The sequence below is a fragment of the Aristolochia californica genome, unplaced genomic scaffold, assembly GCF_029961685.1.
Source record: "Aristolochia californica isolate CCGP_79_NKW_82.1479 unplaced genomic scaffold, dmAriCali1.0.hap1 SCAF_10, whole genome shotgun sequence".
Classification (NCBI taxonomy): domain Eukaryota; kingdom Viridiplantae; phylum Streptophyta; class Magnoliopsida; order Piperales; family Aristolochiaceae; genus Aristolochia; species Aristolochia californica.
In genome coordinates, this window is record NW_027181771.1 from 7,887,408 (window position 1) to 7,901,832 (window position 14,425).

Consider the following 14,425-nt stretch of genomic DNA (forward strand, 5'->3'; position numbering starts at 1 on the left):
GGAGGATGGTGGTGATTTTCTGAGCAAAGGGTTGACCATCTGCTCTCATGCACAAAGAAAAGTCCATCATTCTTAGAGCCATGAAGTATCCAAAATTCAACTCGGCTCATTGAGTAATGGCCCACATCCAAAAAAATATCAGTGGTAGTCAATCTTGAGAATGTACCCTTCCTCAAGTTGAAGACATGAGTTACAATCTTCATGTACACCACTCGAAGCTCCATACTTAAATCTTTGATTTTAATTTCATAGGAATTTCTCATCATTTGTCCAAACACTTGGAGGAAGGCATCTTGCATGCATTGTGGCCAAATCCTCCAAGAAGTCTTGTGGCCAACTCTCTTTTATATATCATTTTAGGCCCATGAAGGTGGGGCCTAAAATCTCATTGAGTGTGCAGGAGTGGAGAGAGATAGGGGTCTTCCTCATGTAGGAGATTATTTTCAAATTTATTGGTGATTGTTCTTCTACCTCCAGATTTGTGTAAAAGACCCTAACAAGTAAAAGGAAAAATTCTTCTTCACTCTCCATCGGACCCATGTAGGGCCGGAAGGTGTTCTCAAATCCACCAATTCCCTTCATGAAAATGCTTATATCAACTTTACTTGGTGCTACAATGTTTTTCCCTACATAATTCTTGAAGTACTTAGTTTTGTGCTATTTCCAATTTGGCATTTCCTCGCACACTTATGATTCTTTGGAGGGATTAGACTTCTTTGCCATGAACTTTGTTCTTACCATGGTGAAAAATTGGAATTTGGTTCAAATAATGTATGGGAAACCCTTTAGAGGAAGAAAATCAAGTCCTTTTTTTTATTTTGAGGGCTAGAAAGTAAAACAAATGATGAAATTCAAAAGGGAAAAGAGTTTTTGGAATAGAGACGACTCGCAAAGTTGAGGGAAGAGTTTGAAAGGAAGAAATGAAGTGAAAGGTCGCTTAATGATTGATCAGTTTGCTACAAATGATCAAGGAATCGCTTAAGTTGATCAATCAATCAATTTCATTGATCGACCAGTGCCTTTTGTAAAGTGATTCAAAAGTCATCCTTTGGCTCTCATATCATTCTTATGGCATGAATTCTCTAGGATGTTATCTGGAAGCTCAAGTTTATTAGCCTAAATGGATGAAGGTAGGATGCACATTCCTACTTTTCTTCGAAGATTAGGGAACCGATCAAATCCTAATGGGTTTGAGAAAATATCTCATAATTGATTTTTAATGGGAAAAAATTCAATTTTAATCACTTTTATTTAAACCAATTCTCGGGTGAAATGATGTCCAATCTCAATATGTTTAGATTGAGAGTAGTGAATCGGTTTCTTACCTAGACTTATCCCACTCTTGATGTCACAATGGACTTGAATTTTATTTTGCTCTAAGTCGTAATCCTCTAGTTCTTGTTTCATCCATAGGAGTTATGCACAACATTTTACACAAACTATATACTTAGCCTCAATGGTAGGTAGGGCAACTCAGTGCTGTTTCTTGGATAACCAAGAGACAAGCATATTTCCAATTAATTGATAACTACCACTCGTACTCTTTTTGTCAATTTTGCATCCAGAAAAATTGGCATTAGAGTAACCTACTAATCTATGGCAGAGGAATTTGAGTACCAAAGTCCTAGGTTTGGTATTCCAAGTAGATTTCAAAAAATTCTTTTCATAGCCATTAAGTGAGATTCTCTAGGGTGGGATTGACATCTATCACATAGCCGTACCAAAAACATTATTTTTGGTCTACTACCTAATAAGTAAATTAGGGAACCAATCATACTTGTATAAAGTTTTTGATATATGACCCTACCTGAGTTGTTCGAGTCAAATTTCAAGGACAAACTCATGGAGGTGCTAATTGACTTAAGATTTTTGAATGTTGAATCTCTTAAGCAATCGTTTACTGTACTTGGACTGATTAAAAAAAGTTTCATTTTCTGTTTACATAACTTGAAGTCCAAGGAAGAATTTGAGTTCATCCTCTAAACTCATATCAAATTCATTCTTCGTTACATTAGAAAATTCTTGACATAGTGAGGGATTTTTAGAACCAAAAATGACATCGTCCACATAGATTTAGACAATGATTACGTTTCAATCATGGTTCTTAGTAAACAATGTCTTATCCACACTACCTCTCTTATTTCCATTATTTTGCAAGAATTCACTTAATCTTTCATACCACTCTAAGAGCTTGCTTTAACCCATATGCATTGTGTAATTTGTATACATGGTCAAGCTTACTCATATCTTCAAAATCCTCCAGTTGTTCAATGTCCACTACTTCTTGAATGTACCCATTTAGGAATGCACTTTAGACAACCATTTGGTACAAATTGAATTTCATGTGAAAAGCATAGGCTAATAGCATTTTAATTGCCTCTAATCTTGACATGGATGCATAGGTTTCTTCAAAATTGATGCCTTCTTCTTGATTGTATCTGGCAAAACACCTAGCTTTTTTTTCTCACAATTTCAATTTTCTCATTAGCATTGTTTTTAAAGACTCGTTGTGTCCCTATTACATGTTGATTTTGGGGTCTAGGTACTAAAGTCCAAAATTTGTTTCCTTAAAATTGATTTAGCTCTTCTTGTATTGCCATAATGCGAAAGTCATTTTTTTAGCTTCAACAATGGCATTTGGGCTCTATTTGAGAAATGAAGCCACTATTCACCGTAGCTTCATCAGTGTTCTCCTAGTTACCATTTTGCCTTGAGGTTCACTGATAATTTGATCTATGAGATGATCAACCATGAACCTAAAGTTATTTGGCACCATAGAAGGTTCTTCTTGGTTATTCGAGTCATTTGGGTTCTCTTCAAGATTTTTGTGTTGACGTGGAGATCCCGTGGATGAGTCGAATGGGTTCCCTCTTCGTCATTGAAAATTGGAGTTGGGATTGGTTTTGGTGAATTGGACTCGTCAATTCCACATGCACCAACTCCTCAACTCTCATAGATGTTTTGTTATATATTCTATACACCTTGCTATGATATGAATAACATAAGAAAATCCCAATATCAGTCCTAGAGTCAAACTTCCCTAATTTCTCCTTTGGTTATTTTAGTACAAACACTTTGTGTTAAAAGGTTAAAAAATAAGTTATGTTCGGAAGGGTGTCCGTGTACAACTCATAAGGAGGTTTGTTGAGAAGGTGTTGGGATCTTCCCAGGCCATGGATCTTGTCACCCTCCTTCCCTCTCTTCCCTCTCTTCCCTCTAGATTGGTTGTTAACACTGGAAGAGAACTCCTATTCTTTGAACGTGTAATGGTGGAAATGGATTGAGCCTTGAGGAGGCTCGACCTGGACCTCTGAAGAAGAATCCGACCTGGCTAAAACTAAATGATTCAATGCTTAATCTTCAATCAGCTCTTTGTCCCAATAAATAGGTTTGGGGACGAAATTACAACTCAGACCCATGGGTCACATGGTTCACGCAAAATTACATTCAAACCAAACCAAACCAAGTTCAACACACATACAAAAGGGAAATAACATAATTTAATTCCTACGTCTGTTGATAACTCGAGATGCTATGGAGTCCATAATATCACCCCTCTCTTGGAGAAAGAGCTTGTCCGCAAGCTCAAAAGAGGGGTAGAGAGCCCTGAAAGCGGCTAAGGGCTCCCATGTAGTGTCAATGGGGTCTGTATTAGCCCACTGCGCTAGAACCTCCCAATCGCCCTAAATGCGGCGATCCTGCAACACCTGCGCTAGAGTAGAAAGGACCTGATCCTCATGTAGCGGTGGCAGAGGTCTGTGTAGGAATGGGGAGTCTCCCTGGAAGGCCTTCAATTGGGAGACGTGAAACACATTATGGATCTTGGCTTCGGGTGGAAGCTCCAAGCTGTAGGCGACTGTGCCAATGCGTGCCAGCACCTGAAAGGGCCCATAATATTTTGGGGAGAGTTTGTGACATTTGGAGGCTATCAATGAAAGCTTCCGGTAATGTTGTAGACATAGCCACACATAATCCCCGGGAGAGAAGAACACGTCCCGATGCTTCTTATCATAATAGAGTTTTAGGGCCTGTTGGGCCTCCTGGAGATGAGTGCATACCTCACGGAGCATGGCGTCCCTTTCTTCTAAATCCTTGTCCAAGGCGGCGACCTTGGATGCACCTGGTTCATACGATAAAACCAAGGCAGATATCTACCGTACACTACCTAGAACGGAGTAGTGCCGAGTGCGCTGTGGTATGATGTGTTATAATAGAATTCGGCCCATGCCAGCCATTGAACCCACCGTTTAGGGGAGTCCCCCACAAAACAATAGAGATACATCTCAAGTGTCCTGTTGACCACCTCGGTCTGTCCATCAATCTGCGGGTGGTAGATGGAAGAGAACGCCAATTTGGTGCCTTGGAGATTAAAGAGTTCTTTCTAGAACATACTGGTGAAGATGGCATCCCTGTCACTGGTAATGGACGCAGGCACCCCATGTAACCGGACAATATTATCCATGAAAAGCTGAGCCACATGAGTGTTGTGGACTCAATAGCACACCCAGTCACACAACGAGGAGGCAACAACAACTCACTCAATAAGACTTATTTCTTATATTACTTTGAGTAGGATTTATTTCTTATATTACTTTGAGTAGTTAAGTAGGAGTTATTTCTAATTACTTTGAGTAGTTAAGTAGGAGTTATTTCTAATTACTTTTATATGTAGAGGCATTATGGGAATTATTGTAACCCTAATCCTAAACTCCATGACGTGATCTATTTAAAGGGAAATAATGAATGAATGAGAAAACTTTGAGATTTTAGAATAACCTAGTGTAAACAGGCTGAGACCACCTCTTGATCTCGGGTTTAGGGTTTACTCCAAAAATCCAACCTATCCTTCACTCTCCATCCTCATCCATATTCATCCATCTTCATCCTTCATCATCCATAGTTGGAAGAGGAGCTTTTTGCCCCTTTTTCGAGCCCAAAGAGAGGGTCTTCCCTCCTCATCAACATCAACAACAATCAAGGGTTTCTAACCCTCTTGATGAGCAAAAACTTAGGGAGCTTTCTACTTCTTCATGTGAAGAAGGGGTGCTGCTGCTCCTAGCTTGGCACCAGCAAGGAAGGAGAGAAGAATTAATTCATTCACGTGGGGCCAAGGCTTCTACAAGCCAGGCTGAGCATTCCAGCACGAGCAACAATCAAAATCAGGGTTGAAACCTTGATTTCTATGGGCAATCAAAAGGTATCTCTTCAGTCTTTTCTCCACATGAATTATTTCCATTCTAGCTATAACTTTAGCACTAGGGTGGATTCATAAAAAGGGAGACTGATCACTTGTGGAAGATCAGTCAAAGAAGGGATCTTTAACCCTCCTTACCGAGTCCAGCAACTCAGTACTAGTGCTGGATTCACAAATCTCATGCTGTGTTACTTGATCCATGACCCGGGACCATAACAATGTGGTATTAGAGTAGGGTTACATGGGGGATACTCTCAGCAATGAAGAAATCCAAATCAGGATACAAAAGTTAGAAGATAGCCTTGAAACAACCCAACCAGTGTTGGGGAAGGTTTGTGGTTTGGAAGAAGATATGAGCCGAGTCATCAGCATGCTAACTGAGCAGAGGACAGAGAGACATCAGAGCCCAAAGGCGAGAGAGGTTGCTCAACCATATCACAAAAGAGGGGAGCAGTGGCTTGGGTGCACTGTTGTCCAAGGACCCTAGCATGGAGGCACAGTTCCAAGGTACACCAAGTTAGAATTTTCCTCTTTCAATGGTTCAGTTGATCCCTTAATTTGGTTGCATAGATGTGAAATTTTTTTTTAAACCAAGGGACTACTGAATGGGATAAGGTGCAACTAACCTCTTTCCATATGATAGATGAAGCCCTGTTATGGGTTACTCAAGTAGAAAAAGAGAGACCATGGATGAATTGGGGAGAATTTAAAAATCTATGCACAGTTAGATTTGGCTCTCCCACCAACAGAAACCCCCATGAGGGGGCGGGGGTTAGTCCTATTGCGACAAACTGGTTTTGTGGAATAATATAAAAAACTGTCCTAGGAAAAGTTGGCTCGTGCTGGTGAGAGGGTATTGGTTGACCAACAAGTCTCCCTATTCACAGTGGGTCTCAATGAGCATTTACAGCTAGAGGTGGAACTCATTATGCCTACGGATTTAGCTCATGCAATGAATATGGCTCGAGCAATGGAACAACGACAACAGTTGCAGCAACGTAAGCCGGGTTGGTCGGGTGAGAGGAACACTTCCTCCACTTGGCTAGGTCGCTGCTATATTTCATCTCAGGGAGCATCTCCAGCAGCACCATCCTTTAGACACACTCCGACTATGACTTGGGTAGCCGATCCCAGCCCTGGTAATCCCTTACTGAACTTTATCAAAAAATTAACGAGGGCGGAGATGGCAAAAAGGCGGTCCAAAAATTTATGTTATAACTGCGATGAGCAGTATCGTGTGGGGCACCAATGTAAACGATTGTTTTGGCTTGAGGTGGTGGATTCAGAGGATCTAGAGGAGCCAGAGAATATTATCGAGGAGGAACCACCAGAGATATCCTTGCATGCTATTACTGGGCAGAAATCGCCTAACACAATGCAAGTCTGAGCTCATGTCATCGACTGAGAATTAGTGGGACTAGTAGACTCGGGGACTACACACATTTTCTTGAGTTTGACAATCGCACAACACCTCCAGCTCCAGATACACCCTCATCCGACAGGCACCCCATGTAATCGGACAATATTATCCCTGAAAAGCTGAGCCACATGAGTTGCTGTGTAGGGATGTGCCAAAGGGAGGAAATGGCCATACTTGGAGAAGCGGTCAACCACTACAAATATAACAGATTTGCCTGAAGAGGTGGGAAGGCCATCAATGAAGTCTATAGAAATATCTGACCATACCTGTGATGATAGCTGAAGAGGTTGGAGCAACCCTGATGGACTTAATGATTTGGCCTTGTTCCATTGACAAGTCTGACAAGCTGCTACATACTCTGTTACACTTCTTTTCATACCCTTCCAAACAAATTCACGACTGAGGCAAAAATATGTTTTCTAGTCTGCCCTCATGTGTACTATTCATGGAAAGAGGTTAAGATGCTGGTAATGAGTGGCGTGGTGGGGGTGCAAAAAAATCCTATTTTTGAACAGGATAAGATGATTCTAGATCGTCCAATGGCTATCTGAGGTCCCCTGCACAATATCATGATATAAGGCAATGAGTTCTGGATGATGATGTGTCTCCTCCCTAATAGAGTCCAACAAAAGACTTTTGGGCTGACTAATAGCATGCAATTGTGGCTCTGGACCATCCTGATGAGACAAGGCATCAACCCCCTATTAGGATACCCCCTATTAGGATCCTCACGAGCCATGGATCTTGTCACCTCCTCTCTTCTCTTCCTTCCATTGCTTTGCTTGACATAGGAATAGATTGATGGAGTGATGTAAAGAAGAAATTCGGAAAGGGGATTTGGGGAAAAAGGGGGAGAGCTTGAAGGAACTCTCGACCTGTTACTCTAATTTACTCTAGGCTAATTTGATAATTCAAAACCTACCTTTCATTAACCTAGCCGTCCCCTTAAATAGGGTTGAGGACGCCAAATACAATTCAGACCCTTGGATCACTGGTTCAAGACAAATAAATTGTAAACCAAACAAAACCAAAATCAATTACATACAAATTGCAAACCACATTAATTCATTCCTACGCCTGTTGGTAACTCATGATGCTATTGAGTCCATAACATCACCCCCTCCTGAAGAAAGAGCTTGTCCTCAAGCTCGAAGGAAGGGTAGAGAAGTCGAAATGCTAATAATGGCTCCCATGTAGTGTCACTGGGGTCTGCATCTGCCCACTGTACGAGAATTTCCCAATCGCCTTGAATGTGGCATGCCTGCAATACCTGAGATGGAGTAGAAAGGACACGAACTTCATGGAGTGGTGGCAAAGGGGTGTGCAGCAAGGGAGAGTCACCCTGGAACGACTTCGGTTGGGATACGTGAAATACATTATGTATCTTTGCCTCATGTGTTAGCTACAAGCGGTAGGCCACGGTGCCAATGCGGTCCAACACCTGAAATGGACCATAATATTTTGGAGAAAGCTTGTGGCGCTTTTAGGCAGTCAGTGACAGCTGGCGGTAGTGTTGGAGCTTTAACCACACATAATCTCCTGGGGAATAATATACCTCTCGATGCTTCTTATCATAATAGAACTTCCTAGAGTGCTAGGCCTCCTGGAGATGAGTACGCACCTCAATGAGCATAGCGTCTCTTTCAGCTAACGCTTGGTCCAAAGTGGCGACTTTGGATGCCCCTGGTTCATAGGATAACAAACGAGGTGGATCTCTACCATAAAATACCCTGAAAGGAGTAGTTCCCAGTGCGCTGTGGTAAGAGGTGTTATAGCAAAATTCTACCCAGGAAAGCCACTTAACCCACCATTTAGGTGAGTCCCCCACAAAACAGTGAAGATACATTTCGATCATGCGATTGATGACCTCAGTTTGTCTGTCAGTCTGTGGATGATATGCAGAAGAGAATGCCAATTGGGTGCCATGTAACTTGAATAATTCTTTCCAAAAGGTACTGGTAAAAATGGCATCCCTGTCACTGATAATGGATGCTGGAATCCCATGTAATCGGACAATGTGGTCCATAAATAACTGTGCTACATGAGCAGCAGTATATGGATGCGCCAAAGAAATGAATTGACCATATTTTGAAAAATGGTCAACCACAACTAATATCATAGATTTACCTGATGAAGTTGGTAGGCCATCAATGAAGTCCATAGAAATGTCAGACCAGATTTGAGACGGTAGCTGTAGAGGTTGTAGTAGGCCGACAAGACTTAAAGATTCAGCCTTGTTTCGTTGACAAATCTAACAAGCGATAAATACTCAGCAATTGTGCTCTTCATACCCCTCCAATAAAATTCCCGACTGATTCGGAAATATGTTTTCTGTCAATCTTCATGTGTGTTATCATGGAAAGAGGACAAAATGGTGTGAAGAAGTGGGGACGTGTGATGCATAAAAATCTTGTTTTGTATAGGATAAGACGATCTTGAATCATCCAATGACTAGCTACTGTCCCTTGCTGAATATCCTGATATAATGAAATAAGTTCTGGATATTGATATGTCTCCTCTCGAATAGAATCCAACATAAGTGAGCGTGGGTGGCTGAGAGCATAAACGTGTGGTTCTGGAATGTCCCGACAAGACAAAGCAACAACCCCCAAATTCAAACTGACTGGCTTATATTGAACTGTAAAATTGAAGCCCATGAGTTTACTCAACCAGTGCTGCTGCGGTGATGTGGTGAGGCATTGCTCAAGAAGATACTTGAGGCTGCAATGATCTGTACAAATCAGAAATGGTCGTCCCCAGAGATAAGGCCGCCAATGTTGGATGGCGTTGGCTAACCCAATCAGTTCCCTCTCATATGCGGCTAACTTGTGGTGGTGTTGTCCCAAATGGTGGCTGAAATAAGCGATGGGGTGTTCCAGTTACTGTAACACTGCACCAATACCTCCTCTGGATGCATCACATTCCACCACAAAGGATTCATCAAAATCTGGTAGTTGTAGCACAAGTGTTGAGGCTAAGGCCTCCTTTAACTGCTGAAAGGCCCGAGCCGCTGAGGAAGACTAGGTGAATGCATGTTTCTTGAGAAGGTTGTTGAGTGGTGCTGCTATCTGGCCATAAGTACGGATAAATTTTCTGTAATATCCTGCTAGGCCCAAAAATCTCCTTAATGTGGTAAGGGAGGTGGGAGGAGGCTAATCTGTGACGGCTTGTATCTTACTCTTGTCAACCTGCATACCCACTGCTGATATAACGTGGCCCAAATATGCCACTTCTGAAGTGCCCATAGAATATTTGGATTTATCCAAAACCAAATGATGGGAGCCTAGAATGGTAAATACCTGATGGAGGTGTTGGAGATGTTCGTCCCAATTTTTGCTATAGACCAAGATGTCATAAAAAGATACTAACACATATTTCCGCAGAAGTGAGGAAAATACCTCATTCATGAGGGCCTGGAAGGTGGAGGGCACATTGGAGAGACCGAAGGGCATGACAAGGAACTCGAAATGACCGTGGTGCGTGCGGAACGTAGTCTTCTCCACATCTATAGGGTGAACTCTAGTTTGATGATAGCCCGATTTCAAATCTAACTTGGTAAAAATAGTAGCACCATGTAACTCATCCAACAACTCGTCCACCACTGGGATGGGGATCTTGTCTTTAATTGTATACAAATTGAGTTGCCTGTAGTCAACACAAAACCTCCATGATTTATCCTTTTTACGGACCAGTAAAACAGGGGATGAGAAGGGAGACCTACTGGGCTGGATAACTCCCTGATCGAGCATATTCAGGCACTATCTTTCAATTTCATCTTTCTATATATGTGGGTAACGATAAGGACGCACCACCACTGGATCAGTTCCCAACTTCAAACGAATGCGGTGATCACAATGATGCACTGGTGGTAGACCAATAGGGTCATTAAATAAATCCGCAAATGCTGTAAGTAATGGAGATAACTTACAATCACCAGTGCTATGAATTTGGAAAGTGTGAAGTGTGTTGGGCACCTGTGCCTTAATACCCTGCAATGTAATCTGGCCCTGTTGTGTTGTAAATGTCATAGTCCAAGCCCGAAAATCCCACAATATAGGGCCTAATAGCTGAAGCCATTTTACCCCGAGCACCAAATCAAATCCTGCCAAAGGAATGACCAGTAAGTCAGCCTTAAATGAATGTCCCTCTATAGTAAAAGGGGTGGTTGCACATAACCCAACACTGGTAATTTTAGCCCCATTGGCCACTGAAACCAAGAGACCCTTTTGTTGTTGGATTTCTAATCCCAATTGTTTCGCTGCAGGCTCACTGGTAAAATTATGTGCTACCAGAATCAACTAAAGCAAGTAATTGGAGATGGTGTAACTTGGCCTTTACCTGCATGGTATTAGAACTACGCAGGCCATGCATGGCATGGAGGGAGAGCACTGGGTCTTGTTGTTCCTCTTCAACAATATCAGCTTTAGGAAGCACTTCTGGACCCTCTTCCCAAAGTTCTATACTGAATAATCTTTTGCAGGTATGTCCTGGGAGAAATTGTTCATCACAATTAAAACAGAGGCCCTTGTCCTTTCTTGCATCCATTTCCTATTTAGTCAATAATTTACGTGGAAGATTGTGAGGAGGCAAACTTGTAGACTGCTCTACACGGTTAGGGACAGAAGAGCCAAAACGTGGCCCAGGTGCAGTACCCGGTAGTCTGTTGGTCCAAAAGGGTTTTCGGCCTAATGATTCCCTCATAACTCTTTGTTTCTGTTCCACAACCCTGGCATAATTCATGGCTGAGTCCAAGTCTCTAGGACCAAGTAATTCCACTTCCAAGCAAACCGACTCGGTCAAGCCCGCATTAAAGATCTGAACATGCGGGTGAGGAGGAACAAATTCACTCGCGCGGGCCAACCTTTCCTGAAATATTTTTTGGTACAATTGTAAAGTGCCATTCTGTTTATAGTTGATCAATTCCCCCACGGGGTTGCTACTAGCTGGAGGTCCAAACCTCATCTGGCAAGCCTGTTTAAAATTTAGCCAATCCTGAGTCGAATGGACATTTCGGTAGTGATGGAACCACATGAGCGCTTCATCCAGCAAGTGGTAGGTGGCCAACGTGACCTTGTCCACATCCAACGTTTGTTGATGATAGAAAAATTGCTCACATTTGGTGAACCAAAGTAAAGGATCTTTTGAGCCATCATATGTAGGAAAATTGAGTTTAAAGTACCTGGGAACCGTAGTTGGTCCCTGTGCGTGAGCAGCCATAGGAACAATTTGTGGGCGCAGTGGTGGGGGTGGGGGTGGCATGAAGTGTGGGTGGTGTGCTGCCGGTGGTTGAGATTTTGTTGCTGGTGGTGGCGCTGCTGATTGAAGTGCTGCAAGCTGGCAGATGACGGTTTGGAGAGAAGTTTCCAGCGTGTGCAATGAATTATTGATGTTAGTAATTTCAGCACCTTGATCCGTGGACCTTTGTTGAAGATCTGAAAGCACTTGAAGTATGTGTTCTGGAGAAGAAGAGTCACCGAGGGTGGACCTATCTGATACCACGTTGTTAAGATCCTCACGAGCCATGAATCTTGTCACCCCCTCTCTTTTCTTCCTTCCATTGCTTTGCTTGACGTAGGGATAGATTGATAGAGTGATGTAAAGAAGAAATTTGGAAAGGGGATTTGGGGAAAAAGGGGGAGAGCTTGAAGGAGCTCTCGACCTGTTACTCTAATTTACTCTAGGCTAATTTGATAATTCAATCGCTACCTTTCATTAACCTAGTCGTCCCCTTAAATAGGGTTGAGGACACCAAATACAATTCAGACCCTTGGGTCACTGGTTCAAGCCAAATACAATTCAGACCCTTGGGTCACTGGCTCAAGCCAAATAAATTGTAAACCAAGCCAAACCAAAATCAATTACATGAAAATTGAAAACCACATTAATTAATTCCTATGCCTGCTGGTAACTCGTGATGCCATTGAATCCATAACACCCCCACATTCAGACTACCAGGTTTATACTCAACGTTAAAGTCAAACCCCATCAGTTTACTAAACCAGTGCTGCTGAGGGGAGGTGGTGAGATGCTGCTCAAGAAGATACTTTAGGCTTGAATGATCGGTCCGAATAAGAAATGGGTGACACCAGAGATAGGGCCTCCAATGCTTGATGGCTTTAGCTAAATCAATCAATTCCCTTTCATAAGCCGCGAGTTTGTGAGGTGTTGGCCAAGCTGTCGGCTCAAATAAGCGATCGGATGGCCTTGTTGCTGTAACATTGCACCTATACCCCCGCCCGAAGCATCACATTCCACTAAAAACAACTCATCAAAGTCTGGTAGCTAAAAAACCGGCGCTGAAGATAGGGCTGCCTTCAATTGCTGAAAAGAATGATCCACTGGCTTGGACCAGCTGAAAGCATTTTTCTTGAGGAGATTGTTGAGTGGTGTTGCAATCTGTTCGTAGCTGCGGATAAATTTTCTATAATAACCAGCGAGGCCCAAAAATCCCCTAACCACTATGATGGATATGGGAGGAGGCCAGTCTGTGACGGCCTGAATCTTGCTCTGGTCAACCTTATCCCCAACTGCGAAAATAACGTGGCCCAAGTATGCCACCTCGGGTGTGCCCATAGAACATTTGGACTTGTTTAAAACCAAATGATGTGAACATAGGAGAGTAAATATCTGGTGAAGGTGCTGAAGGTGCTCATCCCAATGTTTGCTATACACCAATATATCATAAAAAAAGACTAGAACATATTTCCATAAGATAGAGCTAAATACCTCATTCATGAGGGCCTGGAAAGTGGATGGCGCATTGGAGAGACCAAAGAGCATCACTAGGAACTCAAAATGCCCATGGTGTATGCGAAACGCTGTCTTCTCCACATCTGAAGGATGAACTCTAATATGATGATAACCTGACTTCAAGTCCAGCTTTGTAAATATAGTGGCACCATGTAACCCATCTAACAGCTCGTCCACCATGGGATTGAGAAATTTGTCTTTAATTATGTTAGCATTGAGCTGCCTATAGTCCACACAAAATCTCTAGGACTTGTCATGTTTTTTTACTAGTAACACAGGGGATGAGAAAGGAGACCTGCTGGGCTGAATAATTCCCTGGGCGAGCATAATTTGGCACTATCTCTCAATTTCATCCTTCTATAACTGGGGGTAAAGGTAAGGCCGAACCACCACAAGTTCTGTCCCCAGTTGCAATTTGATGCGGTGATCATAGTGGTGAAAAGGTGGAAGAGCAATAGGTTCCTGAAATAAATCTTCAAATTTTGTAAGTAATTGAGATAACTTATAGTGCTCGGCGCTCTAGACCTGAGCTGCCTGAATTGTGCAGGGCACTGTAGCCTATGTGCCTTGCAAGGTGATATGACACTGGCCCTCTGTGAAGGTCATGGTCAGGGCCTAAAAATCCCACAAGATAGGCCCCAACATCTGGAGCCATTTAACTCCGAGTACCAAATCAAATCCTGCCAGTGGAATCACCAAGAAATCGGCAATAAAGGAGTGGCCCTCAATACAAAAGGGGCTGGCTGTAGAGATATCCACACTGGCGATTTTGGCCCCATTGGCCACTGCGATGGAGAGGCCTATTTTCTGCTTGATTACCAACCCAAGCTGTTCTGCCGCTGGCTGACTTATGAAGTTGTGCGTGCTGCCAGAGTCAACTAAGGCTAGTAACTATAGATGGGGCAACTTGGCCCGAACTTGCATTGTGTTGGAACTATGCATTCCAGTCATGGCATGGAGTGAAATAGCTGGGGCATCTTGTTCTATCTCAACATTGTCTTCTTCTAGGAGTATTTCCTCGGTATCCTCATAAAGAAGCATGCTGAATAATCTCTTGCATA

General features: G+C 42.6%; 1 protein-coding gene across 1 annotated transcript; it reads right to left on the reverse strand.

Moving 5' to 3' along the window:
* Positions 1-12,896: 12,896 nt before the first annotated feature.
* Positions 12,897-13,544, reverse strand: LOC137942861 (uncharacterized mitochondrial protein AtMg00860-like). Its single transcript, XM_068788590.1, has 2 exons — positions 13,341-13,544; positions 12,897-13,199 (listed from the first exon to the last, which is right to left on the reverse strand). The coding sequence occupies exons 1-2, from the start codon at positions 13,542-13,544 to the stop codon at positions 12,897-12,899; spliced, it is 507 nt and encodes a 168-aa protein (XP_068644691.1).
* Between the last annotated feature and the right edge of the window lie 881 nt (positions 13,545-14,425).

What these genes read in the sequence shown, in the direction of transcription:
- LOC137942861 (XM_068788590.1), bottom strand. Translation starts at nt 13,544, where the DNA reads ATGGTGGACGAGCTGTTAGATGGGTTACATGGTGCCACTATATTTACA. An exon ending in TCCAGGCCCTCATGAATGAG is followed by an intron (nt 13,200 to 13,340) that starts GTATTTAGCTCT and finishes GTTTTAAACAAG; the next exon opens with TCCAAATGTTCTATGGGCAC.